The sequence below is a fragment of the Neomonachus schauinslandi genome, chromosome 4, assembly GCF_002201575.2.
Source record: "Neomonachus schauinslandi chromosome 4, ASM220157v2, whole genome shotgun sequence".
NCBI lineage: Eukaryota > Metazoa > Chordata > Mammalia > Carnivora > Phocidae > Neomonachus > Neomonachus schauinslandi.
Window position 1 is genome coordinate 116,213,031 of NC_058406.1, and position 27,476 is coordinate 116,240,506.

Consider the following 27,476-nt stretch of genomic DNA (forward strand, 5'->3'; position numbering starts at 1 on the left):
TCACGCATTGGGGGCGACGTACCACCCAGTCTTTGGTAGGGAAGATGAGAGAATTTGACCAAGACGAATAAAGTAAGGTTGCCGTTTTTATTAGACAATGCATCAGGAGGATGTTTTCACTGTTGAGTTAAAAGAACCTGAAAGTCTATGCTGCCCTCTAGAGCGGCCTACAGTGCCTTCAGGCGTGCTGCAGAGAGAACACAAGGCTTACGTAGACGCGTCCCTGCGGAGAAATCCTTTGTGCCAGTTTCCTTTAAGTAAAAGAAGGATACAGAACTGGAAGGCTGGCGCCGGAAGACTGGGACGCGCGCCCGGTGCAGGGGGGAGGTGGGAGCGCGTAGGCACCGCCCCTCCCGCGGTTGCCAGGCAACCGGCCCCAGAAGGCGCGGAAGGCGCCTCGGCGCAGGCGCTGGCGGGCCGGTGAAGATGGCGGAAGGTGGCGGCGCCGAACCGGGGGAGCAGGAGAGGTCCTCTGGGCCGCGGCCCCCGAGCGCGCGGGATCTGCAGGTGCGGCGAGCGGCCGAGGGCGGGGCGCGGCGGCGGGGAGCGGCGGAGGGGTGCGTGTCGGAGTCCGCCCCTGGCCTCGGCTGAGCCCTTGCCAGACCCCACCTGGGGACTGAATTGTGACTCCGGGGTCGCAGGTCTGCTCAGGGCGGTGCATCGAACAGTGGTTTTCGAGGAAACAAGTGTCCGAGCCCAACTCTCTGTTGCCCGGGACTCATTCCCCCTCCACCCGATTTGCAATTTAAGAAGCAACTGTTTAGAATGGCATTGTGTGGGGTCAGTTGAGTGGTTCACTGGTTGGTGCTTCCTTCAGAAGACTTAATTGTAGAAGAAAGCTTTACTGTGCCCGTGGGAAATCAGGATCACTTTAGAAGTAGTAACATGTGTGCTAGTTTGATCTTTCTTGTCTCGGATGCTGTTTCTGTTTGGATTACTTTTATATAAAAATGCTTCCTTTTTATCAGATAGCTTTTCCCTTTTAAAAGTGAGCTAAAGTATTCCATCCTACGGCTGCACCGCGTAGTTGTCAAAGCTACCGTCTATGAAACATTGCACAGAAGAAAGAGCGAAATAAAACTTCATGGTGACATTAGTGAGCTAAATACGAATGGAGCAAATTTCACTTCTTCAGGTGCTTAAGACTGCTTTGCTCATTTAGGCGGTTTTTTTTTTTTTCCTGTCTCTTAAGACCATTGATAAAATCAACAAGTAAACAATCATAAGGAGTTGTGTAATTAAAAGTAAATGACACCGAATCTACATGCCTCGACAGAAAAGTTCTGTTACAGTTACTTCTACTTTGAACAAGCATTGACCACCTGCCATGCAACATACTGCTAAACTCCACCAATGCAGAGATGAATAGGACATCAAATCTGTAGATGGTGCTGGACACTGTTGAAGGGAATAGAAGTGTAAAAAGCATGTCCATCTATTTTTTGCAGAAATAATATATGAATATATTGGCCATGACATTTTAAGGTGGAGTACGACTGAATGCCAAATTAAGCAGTACATAAAATGAAGAATTTGGAGAATGGAGAACTCAGTGTCAGGTTAGAAGATGAACCGAATGTAGAATAATTCCAGTGCTCTTAAGTCAATTCAAGTAGTAGTAAAGTCAATTAAGTAGTAAACAGGATCAAGGAATAGGATCTGCCTCATCTTTTCTATGGTAGACTACCATCACTAAGAGGCACTAAGAGGCAACATGGGACGTTGAGAAAATAGTTTCTGGTTAGATCAATTTCTGTTTGCATCTTGGACCTCTCACTTAGTAGGCCTCTGAATGTAAGAGAAATGTCTTAACCTTTCTGATCCTCAGTGCCTTTATTTGTAAACTAGGGGTGATGTTGGTGGTGTCAAGGATGAAATGTCCATAAAGTGCCCATGCACTCCCATATTCTGGCCCTGTACTTGCTTGGTAAATATTTGGTTCCTTTTTCTTTAAAGGAGGAAAATGCTGTAACTTTAACTGGTTAGTCCATTCTAATGCCATTAAAGTTAAAAACTATATAACTTAATATCCTTTCTCTAATTTCATTCTGTTCTTTTCATGTGAAAAATGAGAGCAGCTTGGCTAATGATTGCCTAATACTTGGCAAATTTACAGACTTAATCCAGCAGATTAATATATGATTAATGGTTGGTGATGTTTTGGTAGATGTCACTAATTGAGAGAATGCCTTCCTCTTCACCATCAATTAGAGGATAGGGATTTGTTTTTAAGACATTTTTTTAAATTTATTTATTTGACAGCTAGAGAGAGCAGAAGCAGATTGAGTGGGAGAGGGAGAAGAAAGCTCCTCGCTGAGCAGAGAGCCTGATGTGGGGCTCCATCCCAGGACCCTGGGATCATGACTTGAGCCGAAGGCAGACACTTGACTGACTGAGCCACCCAGGTGCCCTGGGGATTTTTTTTTTTTTTATTATCTACTTTCTGGTAGTCAGGTTGGTAGGTAGATAACTATTTTTTTATAAATGTGATTTGGATATCAAATACATTAAGTATTGATAATGTTTCCTTTAGAATTTAATAAGAATCTGAAGAACTTGCTAAGAAACCTAAAAACAACCAAAGTGATGATGTACGAAGAAATAGAGTATGTTTAAAAGAAATAGAGTAGGTTTAAAAGAAGTGAATAATGTTCTTCTCCCCAACTAGTTTTTTGAATAGTGATTACTATTTTATTATCTTGTTATTGTTTAATCAAGCTGTGCTTATCTTAAGTGTAATTTTCAGTAAATACTTCCTACTTTCTGGACAGCTTGCTCTAAGAGTCAGTCATTCACAGTGTTATAGAGGAAAAGGGAGATATTACTAATTGGAACAAGCAAAAGATACCCTAAGTATGCATATCTTAGCTGCCAGGCAGTGTAGGGTTTGTTGGCATCTAAATCAGGAAAGATTTCCTCATTTAGCACAGGAGGAAACATGGATGGTTGTCTCCCAGAAAGCCTCCCCGCACTGTGAGCCTCTGACATAAACCGCAGAAATCTCCTGTGGATATCAAACCAAGAGCAGATCTTAGCTCCCTTCATTCCCCCCAAATTGAGAAACATTCAATGGGAAGGTTTAGGATGGGATTGTTAGTGACAGCCCTCGCCCTCAAAACCTCAGTGTTTATTAGTATTTCTGAACATTTTCTGAGACCTTTCTCTCTCCTGGTTCCCTTCAGTCTCTTAACATGGGTTTAATAGTTGGTTAACATATTTAATTGTATGCTTCTGTCCCAGTTTTCCTCCAGAATAATATCAAAAGAAAAAGATTTCTGTTCTTAATTCTGTATTTCCATATAGATTGGAGTTAGAGGGTAATTAGAGATAACTTCAGTATTTATTAGGGTTAGGATGGGGTGGGGTAGACAGTGGAGTTCTAGAAGTGAGAAAAGAGTAAGAATGTCTGATACTGTGTTACAGTTGCCACAAGTACCCTAATCCTGTTGGATATCAGTATTCCATAGTATTGGTTCTCAATTTTAGCATGCATCAGAATCATCTGGAAGGCTTGATACAGCACAGATTGCAGGGCCCCACCCCAGAGTTTTTCATTCATGAGGTCTAGGGTGGGGCTGGAGCATCTGTATTTTCAAAGGTTCCCAGGTGATGCTGATATTGCTATTCTATATTTTAAAAAGTCAGTATGTTACCTTCTGGCAATTGTCACTCTAAGACTGAGAATTGCAGTAATTTTAATCTTTTGCTTTATACCTGATTTTCTCGTTCTCAGTTACTTTGCTCTCAGGTTTCTTTTCACGTTCTTCACATTTCAAACTCTAAAGCAAAGATTATCACTGCTTACGTACTTTATTCCTTCTGTGTAATTGAAGTAACTTCATAATCTAATTGTTTAGCCTGTGGAACACTCTGTCCTGTTAATTCACAATGATTCATTACTTCACAATGCACATATTCTTATCTCTATTTGATATTTAGTTGTTGTTCTATTTGTTTTGACCAGTACTTTATTTTGATCAGTTTAAATAATCATTTCCTCTTCTAGTGTGGTGTCATTTGCTATGTCAACTAACATAAATTAAATTTCTTTATAATATTTACTAATGAACTTACACCATATGATGCTGCAGGGAGATCATGAATCCCAGCAATAATTCCCTCTAAATATCATTCATTTTCCTTTTAGTAATGCACCATTAATAACTAAGACCTTTCAGCTAGGTGGACTCCCTGCTCTAATACAATTTACCCCATATTCCTATCTTGTTAATATATATTAATATCTTATTAATATATATATTCCACAGAATCAAAACACATTATTTGCTTTATTCATTTATTTTATAGAAGAAAATTAGTTGATTGACAGGGTTTGTTCAAATCTTCTTGAACAAAAAACAAGATAAAAAACTATATAGAAAATGTAATCTGAGTTTTAAAATATATAACTTGGGGCACGTAGATGGCTCAGTTGGTTAAGCCTCTGCCTTCAGCTCAGGTCATGATCCTGGAGTCCTGGGATCAAGCCCCACATTGATCCAGCTCTCTTCTCAGCTGAGACTCCGCTTCTCCCTCTGCCTCTCCCTCTGCTCGTGCTCTCTCTCTCACTCTCTCTCAAATAAATAAATTTTTAAAAATCTACAACTTTATATTTATTATCTACATAATTCAACATGAATTTGTTTCGTGTCCATGAAGTACTATATTAGAAACAATCTAGGAAACCTAAATTATAGTAGGAGGGATAAAATCGTGAGAAAGGTACACAAGTGATGACAATGTAATGTTTATAAATGTTAATAATAGAATAGCATATACAATGAGGAGTTAGGAAAGAAATACCATTTAGTTAAGAAAACTAGAAAAGGCTTTGTGAAGGATGGCTGAAGTGGGCCTTTGCAATATAGGTAACATTTCCATTGATGGGATTAGAAATCACATAAAAGTAATTCATAGAGCTGAAATAAATCAGCTCAGGAGGAACTTCCATAAAGGAATACTGTTTTGAAGAGATTTCAGGGAGGTAAAATTTCTGAAAACTTTGGACCCAAGTAGTCAGGCAGAGTGTCTATCTCCGTCTCTCTCATTTGTTTTGTTTTCATTTTCATTTCACATATAGTCATATGTGTAGATAACACTGAATAAGGAAATCTTGGGGAAAATGAAACACTGATAATAGTCATTGTTAAACATTTTTTAATATCTTCTAGTAATGGAGCACTTGCCTTGTGCTTCACATGCATTCTGTGATCCTTAAAATGACCCTCTAAGGTAATTTTTTAAAATAGACATTTAAAGATGAGGGAACCAAGGCGCAGAGAAGTTAAATAAAATGCCCAAGGTCACACCATAGGAGCCCAAGTTAGGATTTTAATTCAGTTCTTTTAGATTACAAAGCACTTTCATAATTAGGATTTCTAACAAAATCGCCATGTTAGAAATATGAAAGTTGATGTAGGTGTATGGGGATGGGGTAAGGAGTAAAAATTAGGGAGGAAAATAAATCCTTTTTTTGTTTGTTTTTTGTGTGGGTATTTTAAAAGTTGACTAATAGAATCTTCAAAGAAGTAACTTTGCCCCAGTTCTTCTTTTCCTTCTGATGAAAGAAGCCCTGGAGGTAGTTTATCTCTTGTTTTTCTGGAAGGAGCACCTTATCTGGTTTTTTAGGGGGATTTGGTTTTTTGTTATTTTTTTTCCAAAGGATTTTCGGGGATTATGATGATGCCAATTACGGGAGCATTAAGGGAAGTTTTTGAACTGTTGTCCAAAATGGAACAAAATAACAATGCTGAAGTATTTGGATAACTTTTTAAAATTCCAATTTCAAAAACTGTGTTGTGTTTATTTCATTTAAAAGTACCCAGCCATATATTTATAATGCATAATTTGGTAATATTACTTTCTAAAATTTATATAATCCATATATATAATACATTGTCTTATATTTTTAAAAGTTCATTTTCCTTAACTTGATGAAATTTATGTCAGGTAGGCTTTTAAAGAGAATAATTTTGAAATTATTGTATGTGCTTGGGTTTTAAAAAGTTAAACAGCTAAATGAAAAAATTTTATGAGATTTAATGAGAGCAGGCTGACATTAGTGTGAAACATCTTCAAGTATTTTTTTTTTAACTATAGGACAATTGTAGGCTCAGCTTTGAAAATGATCTGTTACCAAATACAGTTTTTGAAACAGTTGAATAGTTAATTGAAGATAGGTAAGCAGTTATGGGCACCTGGGTGGCTCAGTCGTTAAGCGTCTGCCTTCGGCTCAGGTCATGATCCCAGGGTCCTGGGATCGAGTCCCACATCGGGCTCCCAGCTCCAAGGGAAGCCTGCTTCTCCTTCTCCCACTCCCCCTGCTTGTGTTGCTACTCTCGCTCTCTCTCTCTCTGTCAAATAAATAAATAAAATCTTAAAAAAAAAATAAGTAAGCAGTTATGGTAACTTTAATGTATTCCAGTATATGTGGCATTTTGGTTAGTTTTATCAAGTGAGGGATACATTGGTTTTATTTTGGAAGGGGGTCATCTGAAACAGCAGCCTTTTATTTTTCATTAGAAATTTGTACTACCCAATCATGTGTTCTAGTCATAATTTCTACTTGTGTAGAATAGTTCAGTCCTATTTATACTTTATAACAAATCTGTTGTTTTATAGTTGGCCTTGGCAGAATTATATGAAGATGAAGTGAAATGCAAATCTTCCAAATCTGATAGACCTAAAGCTACAGTCTTTAAAAGCCCACGAACACCACCTCAAATGTAAGTTTTGTTTTGTTTTTGTCTTGTTTGAGTTTTAAACATTGATTTCTTTTTAGTTCACTAATCCTAAATTATTTTAAATGGTCTTGGGAATTTTCTTTAAAACTATGATTTCTAAAATAAATATTATTTAGGTAGTATTCCTAAAATGGTAATAGTCAGAAAGCTAAAAGAAGCGGAAAAATTGGGATGCCTGGGTGGCTTAGTCAGTTAAGCATCTGACTTTGGCTCAGGGTCCTGGGATCAAGTCCCGCATTGGGCTCCTTGCTCAGCAGGGAGCCTGCTTCTCCCTCTGCCCTGCTAATCCCCCTGCTTGTGCTCGCTCTCTCTGACAAATAAATAAAATCTCTAAAAAAGAAAGAAACGGAACAGTTATCTTAAATACCTAATACGTTGGTAGACATCGTAAAGAAATATACACTGAATAGTATTTTTCTTAGACACAGTGGTTCTTTTTGAGTCATAGGATGCACTGAGGATCTGACAAAAGCTACAGCCCCTCTCCCCGCAAAACAGCATTTATACACAATTTTGTCAGTTGTTTTTAAGGACTTGTGTTTCTGAAACCCACTCATGGAGCTCCTATGTGCCTTTTGCCCTCCATTTAAGAATCTAGAACCTGGGGCACCTGGGTGACTCAGTCGATCCTGGGATCAAGCCCTGCATTCGGCTCCCTTCTTGGTGGGGAGCCTGCTTCTCCCTCTTCCTCTGCCTACTGCTCTGCCTATTTGTGTGCTTGCACTCTCTCTCTCTCTGTCAAATAAATAAATAAAATCTTAAAAAAAGAATCTAGGACTTCAGGAACTTGTCTATGTTTTCACTGAATGATGACCCATCTAATAAGTGATCTCCTATATAGTATTTGCTGTTGTTAAAATCCCTGAACTAGAAAGGGAGCCAGCCATGAAGATTTAAGAGATGAGAGCCAGGTATACTTTATTACCATGGATTTTCTTGTTTTTAGGAATATTTTCATTAGTGTCTTTTTAATACTGCAAATCTCCTTACTGGGGAGAAACTTGGAATTTTTCCAATACATCTCATTCACAGAAAGTCTGTCATTTTACTAGAAGTTTAAAAATTCACTGGAAATTATTCTTTCTTTTTTGTCTGTCACTTTCCACATCCTTTTTTTCTGTAGGGGAGATAAAAATGACGTACCTTTTTGGACCTGAATGAGAAGAAAGAATATTAATTTTTTCCCAAACTTTTTATTTTATTTTCAAACCCATAGGTAATCAAAAGATTAGTACAATGAATATATGCTGTATATGCTTCACCTGTATTCACCAGTTGTTAGCATATTACAGCTTTACATTCATGCAAGTGCTCTTTTACTCAACTATTTGAAAGCAAATTGCAGTCATCATAACACTCCATCCCTAAATACTTCAGCATGCATCTCCTAAGAAGAAGCACATACCCTTTATAACCCTGATAACATATCACACCTTAGAAAATGAACAGTAATTTCATAAAATCATTTAATATATAGTCCATAGTCAGATATGTCTTCGAGCCTTTTTCAGATTTAGGATGTAACCAAGGGCCATGCATTCTACCTGATTATGCCTGTTTTGAATCTCAATCCAAAGCATTCTTCCCACCTTTTTGTTGTTTGTTCTTAGCTTATTATATAATCTAAAATTTATTAAATTGAGAGGTACCTGGGTGGCTCAGTTGGTTGAGCCACAGACTCTTGGTTTCAATTCAAGTCATGATATCAGGGTTGTGGGATTGAGCCCCACGTTGGGCTCTGGGTAAGTACAGAACCTCCTTGAAATTCTCTCTCTCCCTCTCTCTCTCTCTCCCTCTGCCCCCCGGCCCCCGCTCTCTCTCTCTCTAAAATAAATAAATAATCTTTTAAAAATAAAATAAAATGTATTAATTGACATTCATTTTCATTTGGCACTGGGCCCCACAAATTATGTAGCCAGTCCTAGATAGAGCCACGTTATGGACAGCCTCGAAAGCCAAGGGGAGTTGTATTTGTGTAGAAGGCAGTGGAACACCAGTATATGTTTTTAAATGTAAATTTTATGATAAAAACTATAATATAGTGATAAAAGCTTTGATTTTAGAGATAGATACACCTCTGTTCTAATTTTTTTTCTCTCTGTTCTAATAAGGTTTTGCCAATGGACAAATTTTTAAAATTCCCTAAGCTTTAGTTTTATCTGTAAATTAGGGATAATACCATTGCTAGGAGGATTAAGTGAGCACATAGTTACACCTTGATAAGTGTTAACTATTATTATTACATATTTAGAAAAATAGGACTGGCGATACAGTGCAAAATTAATTGTAACAGGGAAAACAAGATAAGGAGGCAAATTAAGAAAACAATTATGGTAATCTAAAGAATGTGCTAATAAAATTTTGGATTAAAATGGCATCAGTGGAATGGAGGAGAAAGGTGAAATCAGTGTGGAAGACTTGCAAAGAATTTAGTGTAGAAACTTGATGACATGGGATATAGGGAGCAAGTGAATGAGAAATCGAGACCTAAAGGTTCTTAATCTGGTGTGCAGGAAAAAATGTGATTATTAATGGGAAGGTTTATGTGAGGAATATAGGTTTAGTTTTGGAGAGATGAACTTGATTCAGTAGGTCCTTTTAAATTCAGCCCCTCAATGGGGTGTCTGGGTGGCACAGTCTGTTAAGCTTCTGACTTGGTTTGGCTCAGGTCATGATCTCAGGATCATGAGATCCAGTCCAGTGATGGGCTCCGCGTTCAGCAGGGGGTTTGCTTGAGACTCTTTCTTTCCCTTTGCCCCTCCCCTGCTCATTCGCACTCTCTCTTTCTCCCTAAAATAAATAAATCTTTGAAAAATTAATTAATTAATTCAGCACTTGACCATAAGTCCCAGGGTGCTAAAAACATATTTGAGCGTCATCTTTAGAGGAGGTTGTTACCTGTGGGAGTGCACAAATATTTTGATGATCAGAGGAGTTTAAGTAGAGAAAGAAAGCCAAGGATATAGGCATACTTAATTATGAAAGAGGAGAAATGGATGGATTGTGTATCTAAATACTAAAGGAAATATAAATAGGGAAACAGTATATAATAAGGAAAACAATAAAATATAATATAAAAAGAAAACAATAAAACTTCTGGAAGAAAATGGAGTATCTCCATGACCTTCAGGTAGGCAAAGATTTCTTAAACAGGAAATAAAATCATGAGCCGTAAAGGAGACAGTAAATCTTTTCCCACATCAGACTTTTCCTGTAAGGTCTCTCTAACCACGACTGACGTAAAAAGGAACTATATAGTTGTACTTTCCAGAATAGAGACACAGGACAGGGAGGGAAGGAGCTGCAGCAGGAAGCTTTTCCTTTTGTTTTCCTTTCCCTCTCCTCTTCCCTTTCTATCTCATAGCTGCCTTACATCAGAGCTCCTCCTCATACTACTGCTCGTCTTCAGAGCCAGCTATGGTGTTGTTTGGCCTTGCTTGCTACACCAGGCCCTCTGAGTCTAAGCTTGGCAGGAAGGCTTCCTCTGACTCCTGCTCTGGGCAAACTCACCTTTGTACTTGCCCGGTGCACTAGCAGGATGGAGGACAGCCCACCCTACCCCTGCCCCTAGCAGTTAGGAGTTAGTCTTATGTTCATAGGGTTCTGCTGTTGGATTTGTTGTCCAGGTGGATTTGTTGTCCAGGTGGATTTTTCCTTCACTTACAGTGAATTGAGAGCTACCCTGCCCTTCGCTCTTTCCTGTTCAGTTTTGCATGTACTAATTTTGCAGAAGGTCTTGAAGGTGACCTCTGTTCCTAGCCTCCAGCGCTGATATAATTTTTCTTCTTTGTTTTGTGAGACAGTTCAGTACAAATTTGGAACTGGATTGTAGGGTATAGGTAGTTAAACATATGAGCTTTGATTGTTACCTTATTCTGGCAGTCTCCATGTTGATATTTCACTGGCTGTATTTTCTAATATTCTTGACTGAAAAAAATCTTGAAAGATAAAGTAGATAAAATCTTATGTAAAAAATTAGGTGAATTTTTATATTCCCTAAGACCATTATGAAGTTGGAGTCAGACTAGAAATTAGACACTATGTAGCTAATACACTGAAAAAATTGTGGTCTAAATTATTTGCCTTTAACACAGGGAAATTATGATATTTGAATCCAAAAATCTCTGAGGAATAAACACCCTATGAGTAGCCCTTCACTAAGTCCCTACTGAATGTGGATTCCTCAGGGGAAGAGACTGAATTCTGCTTGTCAACACTACTTTGCCCACCACACCAAAGGTGCCTAAGTTGTGCAAGAGATGCATTTGATAAGCAGTTACAGAAGGAGGGGGGAAGAAGTGACAAGCCACTTCTCATGTGAAGTGCTGAACTTGATTGCCATAATCTCCACAAACTCCATGAGGAAGTGTATGAACTGTTTACTATTTTGTTCCTTAATCCCATTTTTTAAAATTAAATATTTCCACAGAAGTCATAGGTATGGCTCTTTTTAAATAAAGTTACTCCCTAAGACTGTAACTTTTTACTTTAAAGGAGTTTTGTTTGTATTCTAAGTTTCTATTCATCAACTTTAATGTTTAAAGGTTCTATTCAAGTGAACATGAATACAGTGGATTACATATAGTTCGACCTTCAACTGGGAAAATTGTGAATGAACTTTTCAAAGAGGCAAGAGAACATGGGGCTGTCCCTCTGAATGAAGCCACAAGAGCTTCCGGTGATAACAAATCTAAGGTAAGTGCTAAATTTAAAAGCTAAGTATACTACATATATATGTGTGTGTGTGTGTGTGCACGCGTGTGTGTGTATATGTATATATTTGTTCTCCTCTATAGGTTTTTATATTATTTGCAAACATTGTTTTTCTAACTATATATTTCTATTTTAAGCATTCACTCTACTTTTATAAGATTACAATCTTTCTATTAATGATTGAAAGTTGCAGCAATTTCTTAACATCTCTGTGAAACCTTTTCTGTTTACCTTTTTCTTAAAAAAATAATTATAGATTTATGTGAATTTGCAAAAAGAACACAGGTCCTGTGTACCTTTCACCCAGTTTCCTCCAATGGTTATATCTAACATAATTATAGTACAATATCAAAGCTAAGATTTGACATTGGTACCGTGTGTGTATATAGTTCTATGTCATTTTCTCACATGCGTAGATTTGTATAATTGTCAACTCAATCAAGATGCTGTTCTGTCATCACAAAGATCTCCTTCATGGTGTACCCCATTTTAGTCACACCCTCAGCCCTCTCCTCCACCATCTCTAGTCTCTTGCCACCCTAATCTGTTCTCCATCTCTATGATTTTGTAATACTGAGAATGTTATACAAATGGAATCATATAGTATGTGACCTTTTGGGATTGGTTTTTTCACTCAGCTTCATGCCCTAGCGGTCATCAGAGTTACTGAGTGTCTCAGTTCATTCTTTTTATTCCTGATAGCACTCCGTGGTATGGATGTACCACAGCTGGTTTAACCATTCGCTTACTGAGGGACATTTGAGGTGTTTCCAGTTTGGAACTATTACAAATAAGGCTGCTGTGAGCAGTCGTGTACAGATTCTTGTATGGATATTAGTTTTCATTTCTCTGGGATAAATGCCCAAGAGTCCAGTTGTTGGGTCGTATGGTCAGTATATGTTAGTTTCTTAGAAACTGCCAAACTCCTTCCCATAGTGAATGACAGAACCAGTTTCTCCATTCTTGCCAGCATTTGGTATTGTCATTATTTTAAATTTTAGCTATTGTGATAAATGTGTAGTTATTAACTCATTGTGGTTTTAATTTGCATTTTCCTAATGGCCAATGATGTTAATTTGCATATTCCTAATGGCTAGTGATATTGAACATCTTTTCATGTGTTTATTTGCCATTATCTTTCTTATCCCTTTCAGTAAAGTGACTTTGGCCTATTTTCAAATTGAATTGTTACTGTTGAGTTTTGGGAGTTCTTTATATATTTTAATAGTTTTGAGTCCTTTATCAAATATATGGATTGCAAATATTATCTTCTAGTTGTAGCTTGTCTTTTCATCCTCTTACCAGGGTTTGTCCCAGAGCAAAAGTTTTTAATTTTGATAAAGTCCAATTTATCTTTTTTTTTCCTTATGGATTATTCTTTTGGTCTCTTATGTAAGAACTCTTCATCTAAACGTAGGCCTCAAAGTTTTCTCCTGTTATCTAGAAAAGTTTTATAGTTTTACATTTTATACTTAAACTTGTGATCCATTTTGAGTTAATTTTACATATGGTTTCCATCAAGGTTTGTTTTCCTATTTATGGGTGTCCACTTGCTACACCACCATTTGTTGAATTGCTTTTGTGCCATTCATAAAATTTCTATACATCTTTTATACAGCTTTTATATCAGCTGACATCGTGGTGGTTTATTGAAGACATGAAGACATCAAGTGTCTTTTTGTGTGTAATTGTCATAATATTCTTAAAATTGGCATTTCTCAGCCCGAGTTCCCTTATCACAATCATTTGGGAATGTTTTCTAAATTACCATATGGCCTCTGGTATTATGGTTCGGTAGGTTTCTGGTATGCCTAAGCATGTGTCTTTTGAAAAAGCCTGTCTGGTAATTGTGACAGACCTCCATTGCTGAGAATTGCTATTCTAATGAAACATAAATTTTAGTTTTCACTTTGTTAATTGACTAACAGCTTACAATTCTTTTTCAGTTAAATAGGTAATTTGCGTTCTTGCAGATTCTCCGATTCTGTAAGAAAAATGTGGAAGTGATATATTGATATATTTAGTTGATATGTTGAGTCTATAGAAAAGAAAGCAATGTGATCATTAAAAGCTCATTTATGATATGCATGGTGATTAAAAAAATGGCATTTTTACCTCATAAGCTATCCTACCTGAAAAATAGAAGACCTTGTGATCAGTATGGTAAAACAAAAAGTGCAGTCATAGTTGATTGTCACAGTTGAATAAAAGCAGCTTATAAAATAAATATGGAGCCTTTCTTCAGGGTAATTTATACCCATTTATAAAATTCTTCCTTTACGCTGTGAAACTGTTATTTGTGAAATACGTTTTATTTATTTACTTTTTAAAGATTTTATTTATTTATTTGAGAGAGAGAATGAGATAGAGCATGAGAGGGGGGCGGGTCAGAGGGAGAAGCAGACTCCCTGCTGAGCAGGGAGCCCGATGTGGGACTCGATCCCAGGACTCCAGGATCATGACCTGAGCCGAAGGCAGTCGCTTAACCAACTGAGCCATCCAGGCGCCCTGTGAAATACATTTTAAACATAATTTTTATTGTAAGACATCATAAAATATTAGTGGTAGCTTTTTAAAATCTGTTTATACTTGAAAATATATATTTCATTATATAAATGTATTTTTTTAATTTAAGATTGGCCTAAATTATTTCAACTTCTGAGTCACTAACATTTTTATGGGAAGAAACAGAATTTCTTACTTGAGTATACTCCTCCGTAACATAAGACCTTCATTTTAATATAAAATTTTCCTGGAAAGTATAAACTAGTTTGGCTAATTATAGTTGATCTAATTTTCAAATATGTATCACACATTATCATAACATTTTGCCCATAAGCCATAGTGAATTTTTAGCTCATTTGCTGTGTATTTCAGTCATTTACAGGTGGAGGATACAGACTGGGTAATTCCTTTTGTAAGCGGTCTGAATACATCTATGGAGAAAATCAACTGCAAGATGTAGGTACAGTAACCAAAATGAAAAGTTGCAGATATTTGCCTATAGTTACTACTGTTTTTAAATTTAAAAATTGGTAATATAAATATAATATCTTTTCTGTTATTTTTTGAAACATGGATTTTAAAAGGACTAATGTGTAAGCTTTTAGTCTCAAATTATGTATTTTGTATCTCAGTTGTGCCTTGCACTTAGATTGCACATATTTTCTGTATGTTGAAATAATATATGATTCACTGTCAAAATGAGATTTATGTACATACAGTAATAATTATTGTAAGTAGTATACTGTCATAATAGAGAATTAGCTGAGTTGTAAACAGGGAAATTCCTAAAGTCATTCTTTGTTTTTGCGTTTTAAAATTTGGAGTTATACTTTCATTTAAACATGTTTACTTTAGCCTTGGAGGGTCACTGGAAATTCTGTCTTGCCCCTTGACATAATATTTAAGCCCCATGTAGCAGACAAGAATATAGGTACAGTTGAAGGAGTAAAGTGGATGTGGAGTCGCAGCTGGATGTTCTCATTGCTTTCATTTTCTCAATGAAGCAGAATAATTGTAATCAAGGCCAGGATCTAGCTTTGGCATTTCAGCCATTGTTGATTTGTTAAGCTACATACAAATCTGCTGAGCAAACATACTTGCTTTCATTTACATCTTTTTTTTTAACAGTAACTAAAGTAATATGAATAACTCCATATTTTCAGTAAAGTAGGTGTCTAAGTTTATGTTGTGAATATGTTGTGAAATATCACATTTGAAGCTTAAAATTATTTGATACAGATGGATTCTGGTATTTCTTTATCTTTTTTCCTACATTAAAAAGGTTCAGATTTTGCTTAAACTATGGAGCAATGGTTTCAGTTTAGATGATGGAGAACTGAGACCTTATAATGACCCACCAAATGCTCAATTTCTGGAGTCTGTTAAAAGAGGGTAAGATATATTATTTGTATTCTATTTGTTACTTAGGGTGGGACTTTTATTTTTTTAAGATACTGGAATATATTTTGTAAGTGGTTGCTGGGGGAAGGGTATTTTTAAGTATCTAAAGGATGTGTTGCTGTTCGTAAGTCTCTGGTTCTTAAGTTGATGGGGAGGGGCAGTAGACACTGGTCACTTTGAAAATCTGATCAAGCGCTGCTCCCATTCCAAGAAGAAACATCGTCATGTAATAAATCAGTACAGTTGATTAGCCTGTAGCTGCCTGCCCGCTAAGCCAGTGTCCTGCTTACTGTTAACAGCATGACTCTCATTTCATGTAAGCCTGAAATTCAGCAACTTATATTAGAAATCTTTTAAAGTGGCATTACTGCTGGCAGAAGATTTCAGGTTAGTTTGAAGTTATGATTTGTGAAAGTCAACCAGATATACAGTGCCCTGACCGATGGAAAGAACATCGTAGCTCACCAGCCCTTCTTGCTAGAGGATGAAGAATCAAGTGATTTTGCTATGATTATAAAAGCTTTTCTGCATTATGCTTTCACTGGCTGACAATGTGATCATCCCTAAGTAGAAATACAACCAAACACAGAAGGTTGGTGATGAACTGGGAGATTTAAGTAGCAGTGAAGGGACTGGAGTAGCAGGTTATACTCCATTCAGGAATTGAAGGTGGGGCTTTTCCAAGTGATACAAATGTGTCCAAGGAGAATGGCTGAAGTGGAGTGGAGGTGAAACTCATTGGCATTGAGGGAGTCAAGGCCCTCTAAAGGAACGGTATTTTTAGAACACTAGCATGAAATCTGAATTTGAATTCTACAAAGATAATGTCAAGATACCAAAAAATGGCAAGAAATGCTGTAAGCAATATGCAGAAGTCATTTGATAAAGGTGGGAAGCTGTCCTAGGAGGCAGTATGTGGTGGTGGTAAATACAGGGAAATAATAGTTTAAGTCAGTGCTGTGGACTTGGAAACCTGCAGTCGCTGGGAAGATCTGGGAGCAACTGGATAAGGGAAGTGTTTGTTCATCTGCTAAGGGAAGATCAGCATTGCTGTTGAAATTGATGCTTATTTCAAGATGTTGGAAGACAAGAGCATATTGATGATGGATGTACTATAATGTAGATAAAAACTCATTTATGCTTAAAAGAGAATAAATCATAAGCTTTGTGGGCTAACGTTCAAGCAGTCTTGGTGCCCTAAAAGAGTTTTGTTTTTGTTTTTGTTTTTACTATATCCTGAAGTACAAATTATGATCAACAACAGTTTTAGAAAAGACTCCTTGAAGGGAAAAATGAAGGGGGGGAAATCGGAGGGGGAGAAGAACCATGAGAGACTGTGGACTCTGAGAAACAAACTGAAAGTTCTAGAGGGGAGGGGGATGGGAGATGGGTTGGCCTGGTGATGGGTATTAAAGAGGGCACGTACTGAATGGAGCACTGGGTGTTATATGCAAACAATGAATCATGGAACACTACATCAAAAACTAATGATGTAATATATGGTGATTAACATAACATAATAAAATTTTAAAAAAAGACTCCTTGAAAAAATGATTGATGTCAGATAGTGGTGGTCAACTGTAGAATCACTATCCTCTTTTTATGACAAATAGTGAGTAACACCATCTTCACTATCCTCAAAGAATTCATAGATATTATAAACTGTCCATGCATATTATTTCCCCCAAAAAGATACAAAATTTATCTTAAATATATTGAAATAAAATAATTTATCATGAAATTGTATGTATTTCAGTTTATAAATGCTTTGGTCTGACTACACCAGAACATAATAAAAGTAGTCAGATAGTTTGCAACTCTGTGCAGTCTAGCACTTCTCAAGAAAATGTGACAGACATAAAAATGGAATAATGAGTTATGTGAGGTTGGCAATGTAATTACTGTCAGTGGTATTGCAGTCAGGGACTTTGATAAAGTTCCAAACAAAACAAAGTGCAGTCTTCTCTCAGTTTATATGGTATGTGTATTCCTGAAAATTTCAAGATGTATTAATGCATTGCCCCCCCCACCAAAAAAAGGTTTTTTGCTTCTTTGTAAGACAGACCGTAAGCTTTAAATTTTAGGCTCAGACATTACAGACAGTGTTGTCATCCATGCACATCTCTGGCAGGGCATTCAATGTTTCTGTGGAACCCAAGACAAGACTTGATTAGGCAAGATGAATGGCCCATGGCAGAGCATCTCGTATCTGGATCCCGACTCTGAATGATAGCTGCACTCATGAATCATACAATGATCAAAGACACTGATCAATTTTCTAAAACTTCTTCCACAGAGTTTAGAAATAAATATCTGCATTAACTATTATGTCCTCATAGGAATTTTCTAGTGCTTATTTAGATATAAATTGCTGTTTTGCAGTTTGGCTTTCTAAATGTTAGAAGCACTCCCAAGATCACTGTGACAACAGAAAGTTCCTATATTGAGAATCACTAGGAATAATAAGGTGATGCAACTTTCTTTTTTTAATTTTAATTCCAGTATAGTTAACATACAGTGTTATATTCATTTCAGATATACAATATATAGTGGTTCAGTAATTCTGTACATCACCGAGTGCTCGTCAGGACAGGTACACTTCTTAATCTCCCACCTATTTAACCCATTTCCCACACCACCCCTGAGATAACCATGAGTTTGTTCTCTGTAGTTAAGAGTCTGTTTCTTGGTTTCTCTCCTTTTTTTTTTTTCCTTTGCTTATTTGTTTTGTTTCTTAAATTCCACATATGAGTGAAATCATACGGTATTTGTCTTTCTCTGACTGACTGACTTATTTCGCTTAGTATTATACTCTGGCTCCATCCGTGTCATTGCAATTGGCAAGATTTCATTCCTTTTTATGGTTGAATAATATTCCAGTGTGTGTGTGTGTGTGTGTGTGTGTGTGTGTGTGTGTGTGTTTGTAGCACATCTTTATCCATCAGTCAGTGGTCACTTGGGCTGCTTCCATATTTTGGCTATTATAAATAATGCTGCTATAAATATAGGGATGCGTGTATCCCTTTGCATTAGTGTTCGTGTATTCTTTGTGTAAATACCCAGTAGTGTAATTGCTGGATCATAAGGTAGTTCTATCTTTAACTTTTTGAGGAACCTCCATACTGTTTTCCAGAGTGGCTGCACCAGTTTGCATTCCCACCAGCAATGCAAGAGGGTTCTTTTTTCTCCACATCCTCATCAACATTTGTCTCTTGTGTTTTTGATTTTAGCCATTCTGACAGGTGTGACATGATATCTTAGATGACACAAAGAAATGGAAAGATATTCCATGCTCATGGATTGGAAGAACAAATACTGTTAAAATGTCTGTATTACCCAAAGCAATGTACAGATTTAATGCAATCCCTATCAAAATACCAACAGCATTTTTCACAGAACTACAACAAACAATCCTAAAATTTGTATGGAACCACAAAAGACCCTAAAGAGCCAAAACAATTTTGAAAAAGAAAAGCAAAGCTGGAAGTACCATAATGTGATATAACTTGAAGAAGAAAATCTCTACAGGGGCTAATCAATCATCATGGAGATTTTTATATTATAATTTAAGCAAAAGTTGCTGTTTTCCAGTATAGCTCACAACTTGATTATAGTAATGTCAACAGTGTAGATTAATTTTTTTTTAAGTTACTAAAACCTTTTTCCCTTTTTAAAAGAGAGATTCCCCTGGAGCTTCAGCGGCTGGTTCATGGTGGCCACGTGAATTTGGATATGGAGGACCATCAGGATCAAGAATACATAAAACCTAGATTGAGGTTCAAGGCTTTTAGTGGAGAAGGACAAAAGCTTGGAAGGTAAAATCCTAAAATGAGAAAAATACTTGTCTTTGTTCAGCGTGACTTTTCTTTGAGAATCAAAAAAGCAAAATAACCTAGAAAGTAAAAGCTAAAACATGAACCGTGAAGACCTTGCTGATAGAAGTAGATATGCAAATCTAGTGATAATATTAGTAGCTAATACTTGGATAGCAGTTACCACATTCCTGGCCCATCAGCACTTTAACATACATTAACTCACTTAATCTTCACAACTCTTGGATGTAGATGCTGTGATTACTTCATCTGCTAATGCAGTAGTGTGCCCAAGGTGATTGAGCTAGCGAGTGGTTACTTTGTGGGATTCAGACCTACCCACTGGCTGGAGTCTGCTTTTTACCATTGTGCCATCCTGCCTCTTTCTGATTACATGGGCTCGAAAGGGAAAATTGTAAAGGGTTCTTGATTAGATTGAACAATAGGCATCTTAGATCACAGCTATAAGCATGCTTGTCTATCGTAAGTAATTGGTAAGCTGTTGCAGCAAAAGCAATGTGCTGAAGTTGGTTGTTTTCAGTATATGTTAAGCTGCCAAACTCTTCAAGTTAGGGAAACCCAGCACATAAAACACTTAACAAAACCAGAGCTTCTATTGTAGGAGAAGGAAGGAATTGCCTTGGAGATGTTTCTAAAGATCCCCTGGGACTTTGCTGAATACAATTCAGAAACCAGTGTGCGTTGTATAATGTAGGATTGGACTCCTGTATAAAAGCCTTGGCTTAAAAGAATTTTCATAAATCTTGAAAAATTTGTTGGTGGAAGTTAACCCTGTATTTGTCCACATATTACTACAAGTGACATGTGAAATTGTAGCATTGACCATGTTTCCAGCATACCCTTTTGTGCATCCTTTGTTCCTTTTCCTGTGATTCCTTCCCTTCTAGCTTCTTTTCAATTGCCTTGTGCACTATGGTTCTCCATTCCCCTCGTGTTTCTCAGAATGGGGAAGAATTCATATCAGTTCTTTACACTTGTCTTTCATACCTCAAGTGTCCCTTTCTGTGTCCTTTTCTCCTGATAGAAACTGCTTTCTGAGACACGTAGAGAATACAGAACACATGTCACCTTGGCTTTTCTTAGGATCCACATCCTTCAGTGCCCACTCACAGGTCTACTTGGAAATTTTCTTTCTCATCTCTCCTTACTACCAACACAGGTCAGGTTTGTCCTGATTGTTCTTTCTTCCTCTGTTTTGTTTTTGTAACTATGACCTCCAGATATATTTTTAAAAATATTTTCTAGCACTTCTCATTTCTTTTTTTTTTTAAGATTTTATTTATTTATTTGGGGGAGAGAGAGCACAAGCGGCAGGGAGGGGCAGAGAGAGAGGGAGAAGCAGGCTCCCCACTGAGCAGGGAGTCCAATGCGGGGCTCGATCCCATGACTCTGGGATCATGACCTGAGCCGAAGGCAGACACTTAACCAACTCAGCCACCCAGGTGCCCCTAGCACTTCTCATTTCTTAATGTTTATTGAGATTATGATTTTTAATTAGAACACAGGTAAAATGCCCTGCTGTCTCTCTGCTTTATACCTACTCTTTCTTTCTTAAGTTTATGACCAAGAATGAATGTTAGAATGCACATCTTGGTTAGCAGAACAGTAAATCTAGAACTGAAATTGAAGAAAGTAGTGTAAAGGGAAGATAGCTGAGAAGAGCCAGTGATGACAGTCGATATTTCAACTCATGAAAATAAGGATATTATCTCATTGTTGTATCTTACAAAGACTGGCCTTTCTCCTCATAAGGCAAATAGCCAGAGAAAATGACCCACATGAAAGGAGGAATGATGGAGGAGAATGACAAAAATAAGTGGTGAGAATGCTGGGTTGTTAATCCTTAGCCGTATTGGTCAGGGTTTTTGATTGTAGGAAACAGAATTCACTTACTAGTTTAATAAGGGGCTTCTGACAGAGTCCTGGATAGTTTAGATATTTTCTGGAGCTAGCAAACCAAACTTTTCTAGAAGGAAAAAAAACAACAAAGAACTTTCTAGAAAACATTTTCTGTGCCCCCATCAGCTACTCAGTGCCCATGAAGCTAGGGATCAGACATTAGAACATTCCATCGTGACTGCTGTAGAAAAATCAAATGATTCTTGGTAACCAGAAGGGCTGCATACTTTTCACTTCACAGTGCTTACATTCACCAGACCAGTGTCATTTGTTACTTGGTAGAAGGGTGGAATTATATAAAATCCTGGCTGCAAGGGAGTCTGAGAAATGTAGTCTGTAGAATTTTTAGCTTCTACCATATAGGAAATTACACTAGGAGGTTAATGTGGTGGTGTGAGCCTATCTGATGCACATGAATTAGAATGTTGTGTAGTTGAATATATGTTCTAAGAAAGTGAAGAATTGCATAGAACATTTTAGAAAGGATTTACAGTAAGAAATCTGTTAAAATATAAAAGTTCTAACAGTTAACCTTTATGGATTCAGGAAGTAACTTTCTGAAATGGCTCATTTCCCAAGAGTTACAGGCAACTACTGAACAGAAAAATAATTAAAAAGAAGCAAACCAAACAGAAATGGAAATAATTCCATTGTCTTCCTTAGCTGACAGTCTTATTGCAAACAGAACATTACACAGATGGAAACTAACTTAATTTTTTACTGTGATATTACAAATGATTGTGGGGTAAACCTAAATGCAATAAAAATACTACCCAGTTCCTTCATGTAATATCATAGGAACAAGCAAATCATAGGTACAAAACTGCAAATGTACAGTGGCACACTAAACTGCATAAAAATTAGCTTAGTGAGCTGGAGTAGAGCCCAATAGACCTAGAAAATTACAGAATCATTTTTGATAAGCAGGGCTAACAAGTAGACAGTCTCTGTAGGCTTTTGAGCTTGTGCGTATGATGGTACAGATCGCGAGTTGAAGCAAATCTCTCCGCTTAAGAACAGTCACCGCCTGTTTTTCATACTGTACAGTCCAAAAGATTCTGTTCACCACTCACCCATTCTGGCCACTAAACCTGAGTTTTGACTTCATCTTGATCCCTGGACCTTTAAGGGCTCTCTTTTCTGAGAAGGGGAACAACCCTTTCCTTCCTGCCTTTTCTTCATTTTCTTATCCCAGCAATTCTGCAGCCTCTTGCCTTACTGTTCAGCTGTTGGATTTGTCTGTGCCCATGCAATTCAGTGTTGTTGGGGATGTTTGCACCCCCATGCTAGGCAGGCAAGCTGCACCTCTCCCGCTCTCGAAGGGCTGATCCCAGATGTTCCCTGCCCTCATCTCAGCAGATTTTTTTTTTTTTTGCTTCCAGCTTCCCTGAGAAAATGGAGCCTGATAAGAATTAGCTTTCGTAATATATACCTCTTAGCCTCAAAGTTTATTAAATCCATCTTTACTGTTCTCTCTTAAGTTAGAAGATGTTTCTTTTCCTGACCAAGGGATTCACTCGTCTTACAACCAACCTACATCCTTTCCTTCAGTTTGCCTAGAAAGTTTGTTTTATCAATTTACTTCCCTCTTTTTTTAAATTTTCTATTTAATATAATACTTGAAACATACAAACAATATATTGAAACTGTCATTATATTTTGATCAGTTGAATGATGAGGAGACATTTTTAAGTAGTAAGCAGGTATAACTTTGAAGGCTAAATAGTAAAGTTACTGTACTTTTTTAAATGTGTTTTTATACCTTACTAACCAACTAGCTCAACTACCTATCTCTGTGGCTCTGAGCATGTCTTTCAATCTCTGACTCCGTTGTTTTCCTATAAAATGATATTGTTGGCCTAAACTATCTTGAAAATCCATTCCTGTCTTCAGATGTTATTATTCCATATAATTTCATTTTGACATACACACATCTTATAAAAAAAACACATGAAAGAACTTTCCTTACCTAGTTTCCTTACCTGATACTTTCTTTTTATATTTTGAGAAGAATCTTATCTGGTCAGAATGTATTTTAAACAGAAAGCATTAGACTATAGAAACAGGGGTCTGAGGCATCTCATCTAATAGAGGTAACTTTTCCCTCCCCAGTTGTTGTTAGGATAGGAACTATAATGCCTTTTAGGAAGTGTCCACTATAAAAAAAGCACTGTTTGAAATGCTTCTATGTCCTCATCAACTTAATCTTTACAGCTGTGCTGCTGTTGTCTGTTTTGTAAGTGAGGAAACTCAGTGTTAAGTGACTTGCCCAGGGTCACACATCTAGTAAGTGGCAGAGTCATAATCCTGGAGTCAGGCTTCTGGATCCATGCTGTTAACTATTAAGCCACTATTCCCTCATTCACATCATGATTTAAATGAACTAACAAATGCAGTGGTGGCTGTGATGGTGATAGTGATGACAATAATAATGTATACACCCAGTTATCAGTGAGGCAGAGGAAGGGAGAAGAGGTCCTTTGCATTCAGTGTCCCTGCCCTTTGGTTTTTGTACCTCTCACTGTGTAAGAGACACTGGACTGTTGGCACAGTGAACCAACTTGGTGGCACAACTGCTTAAGGCCTCAGTTCCAAACTCGAAAGTAAATTCCTTAAGAATACCTGATCAGTGATTGCAAATCATCATTTTCTTTTTCATGTCTTTATCATATATATTCTGCAATTGATTCTAAAATATATGTCAGGAAATAGCTAAAGAAAGGGGAAGTGTTAGCAGTAAGTACCAGTTAATTTTACTACCTTACTGTGTATTTTGAGAAACTTTGGGTGGGAATAAGAGTCAAGATGAGCAAAGAATGCTCCTAGAACTTTTATGCTAATAAATATATACTTACTTTTTTCAAAAGAAAATAATTCATAGGATGCCATCTGAATCTCAGTATTTGAGAAAATAAACATTAAGACTATTAAATAGTCGCTTTAGATAACTTAGAGAAGATTAAGATTTGATATCTATAAAGAATTTGGCTAAGTTTGTTTTAATTTCTTAACCAAAAGGACACTTTTTTTTTGACACTGACTTTCAGCTTACAGTGATGGGACATTCTGCTGGCATTAGAAGTCACTAAGAAAGCAGTGCTAAGGTCATTAGTAATCAAGTTCCAATGGTAAGATGTCCTATCAAATAAGTTTCATTATAAATCAATCACCATAGGGGCGTCTGGGTGGCTCAGTCAGTTAAGCGTCCAACTCCTGATTTCGGCTCAGGTCATGATCTCAGGGTCCTGGGTTCGAGCCTAGCGTCGGGCCCCGTGCTCAGTGTAGAGTCTGCTTGTCCGTCCCTTCTCCCCGCTTGTGCGCACTCTCTCTCTCTAAGATAAATAAATAAATCTATCACCATATATAAGATTTCATTTCTCACTAGCACATAGAAATTACTTCTCTTTTATGAAGCAGTAACTACTTAAATCAGATGTTTTTAAGTAATATTAGATAAGTTTAAGCTAATAGTTGAGTACTGATGATACGTACAAAAATAGCTGGCACCTGTTGAAACACTGTTGTGACTTACTGATATAACAAGCCCACATAACATCATATTATCCCCCCCCATTTTTTACATGATAAAACTGGGATTCAGAGAGATTAATTTACTTCCTCAAGTTTATGCAGTTGACATAGCTGGGATTTGAAACCAAGTCTGTCTGTACTCATAGTCATTCTTTGACATTAACTCAGAGTTGCTCAGATTTCTGAGTGAAGACTTGTGCTAAACAGCTTCATGGAATTTCAAAGGGATAAAGGAGGAAAGAATACAAAATTAAGCTTTTGAAAGAGATTGAATAAGCTAAACTAGAGTCATAGGATACAAAATAATTGTAATATAACGAAAGAAGTTAGGAGTATGGGAGACTCAAAAGAAGCCATGTTCTTGCTGGTCCCGAAGTCATAGGCAGGAACACTGGAGAATCAGCTATGGATATCAGTGGCTATTCCACTGTCTTCAGTTTGTCGCATCTTACGATGTATTCAGATTCGTGTTCTAATTCTTCAGTTCTTCTTTCTTAGCCTTACCCCTGAAATAGTCAGTACACCTTCATCCCCAGAAGAGGAGAATAAGTCAATACTTAATGCAGTTGTTCTTATTGATGATTCCGTGCCAACGACAAAAATTCAAATCAGATTAGCGGATGGGAGTCGTTTGATACAAAGATTCAATAGTACACACAGGTAAGCTCATTTGTGGTTTCACATGTGGTTACTTATCTTTATAAAACTATGTGAGTGAGTAATGAAGAATACGAAATTCTTTACATATACTTTTTAAGTAAGTTTTTGAGAGGAGAAAAATACTTTAAAAGGATAATAGCTGTGTGAAATACTTAGTATTTGAACATCCTCTGTAAACTGCTCAAATACTAATGCAAATTCAGATATCACTCAAAAATAAGATTGTTAAAAGTTACACTTTTGCACTGTTGCTAAAACCATGTGAAGTGGGATCAAATTTGGTTTAATATGGTAAGTATAGTAAAACTTTATTTGGACTTTACTCATTTAAAAATTATGAAAATTCTGATTGGAATTAACTTTCTACTTTAGCAAATTCTTCACAATATAAATTTGTAATGTAGATAAAGTATAATTGTGCTATTGTCAAGTACTTTTTTTTTGTCAAATACTTTAAACTGTTTTAAATGTCAATTTAACATTCATTCATACATTTGTTGTACTAATAAGGTACCATTTTTATTTGTTCCTTAAGGGATATATTTATAATCTTAGTCGAATTGCTAGGCATATGTGAAAGTTTTTAAAAAAGGATAATTTTTCAAAATTATCCTTATGACTTAAACCTTTCATAGTTATAGACTCACCTTGACACAGGCCAATCTGGGGTACCTTTTTTTGGGTCATCTGCTATTAAAGTATTTTATACTCTGAAAAAAGTAGGATCTGCACTTTTAATATAATAACATTGTTGACATTTATTTTATGCATAACTCACCTAAAGATTGTCTCTGTTTACAGAAAAAGTAAATATCAGCTACACTAGAGTTAATGCTCACATTTATCTATAATCCAATATAAATCCATCCATGAAATAAGGTAAATTTTTAAAAATTACAACACATTTAAATAAGGATTATAATTATGTGATTTATATTACTATCGTCTAATTTTAGCTAAAAGCTTACATGAAAATAAAACTTTTATATCACAAATTATTTTTATCTTACTTCTTCAGGATCCTGGATGTCCGGGACTTTATTATACAGTCCCGTCCTGAATTTGCGACTCTTGACTTTATTCTTGTGACTTCATTTCCAAATAAAGAGCTAACAGATGAAAGCCTGACACTTCAAGAAGCAGATATTCTTAACACTGTGATACTCCAGCAACTAAAATAATACTGCTCCTATCCATGCAGTAGCATGTAGGAAAGATAATGTGCCATAATAATAAGGAAAATACGTAGAGCATTAAGAAAACAAACTATTTTTATTATTTATACAGATAAATTTCGGTTTTATTCTTATTCCGTCTTCCAGCCTTAGTATAGATGAATGTGGACCAGGAATAGATTTTGAGATAAATATATTTGAGTTTTTAGTTGCAGGGCTGGTTTATGTTGATAGCTTGTAAATATTCAGGCAAACCAATTTGTTACATGCTCTGGGTTAATGTAACAACACTTGTTTGCAGAGGAAATGAACAGAACCCCATTTTGATAAATGCATTTGGTAAAATTTGCACTAAAGTTTCTTGATGGTGCATTGATCAACAGCTATCAGGAAATCCTCTGATCAAACTGGAATTTTTTCTGTGATATATACTGAAAAGTATCTGTATTCTAATTTTGAAATACGTTGATCATATAATTATTCCTCCTATTAAGATTGTATGTGTCCTTTTTACTTACTGATTTAGCTACATTACTAGTGTCAAAAAATACGGTTTGGCCTTGTATTTTACAGAACTATGACCATCATAAACCAGAAACAAGGACAGAAAAGTCAGCAGTTCTTGAGAAGATCCGTTAAACAGCACTTTAAAATAGAGTAATTGCAATCCCTTCCAGAGCCTGCCTTGATCACATTCATTTATTTATTCAACACATTTTTCTAAGGGACCCACTATATATACTGAACACTGTTCTAAGTGTTCAACCCAGAATGTATTCTACTCCAGGGCAAAATGAGTGTACAAATTCAAAAATGTAAATTCTGTCAGCCAGACTGGATCTAAAGAATAACCAGCAAAAATATTTGCATTTCTGCCAAAGCCAGGTATTTCCTGAATGAGGTAGGCTATATCAGGAATGATAGAAAGGCTTTTTCTTCCTCTGAGATAACATTTCATCTTTGGTCACATGCCTGGTAGTTTTTCTGTAGCTGCTGTAACAAATTACTACAAACTT

At 36.6% G+C, this 27,476-nt stretch overlaps 1 protein-coding gene across 3 annotated transcripts; it reads left to right on the forward strand.

Annotated features, from left to right (window-relative positions):
* Nucleotides 1-404: 404 nt before the first annotated feature.
* Nucleotides 405-27,476, forward strand: UBXN2B (UBX domain protein 2B). Of its 3 annotated transcripts, XM_021688165.2 has the most exons (8): nucleotides 405-507; nucleotides 6,622-6,725; nucleotides 11,288-11,438; nucleotides 14,334-14,417; nucleotides 15,244-15,353; nucleotides 19,040-19,177; nucleotides 25,124-25,285; nucleotides 26,304-27,476. In XM_021688165.2, exons 1-8 carry the CDS (start codon nucleotides 427-429, stop codon nucleotides 26,464-26,466), a joined length of 993 nt encoding a protein of 330 aa, XP_021543840.1. In that variant the 5' UTR covers nucleotides 405-426; the 3' UTR covers nucleotides 26,467-27,476. The 3 variants fall into 3 exon arrangements, with proteins under 3 accessions (XP_021543840.1, XP_044770150.1, XP_044770151.1); XM_044914215.1 differs by lacking the exon at nucleotides 19,040-19,177 and having other exon boundaries at nucleotides 416-507; nucleotides 26,304-26,638; XM_044914216.1 differs by lacking the exons at nucleotides 19,040-19,177; nucleotides 25,124-25,285; nucleotides 26,304-27,476 and adding an exon at nucleotides 15,662-15,719 and having other exon boundaries at nucleotides 416-507.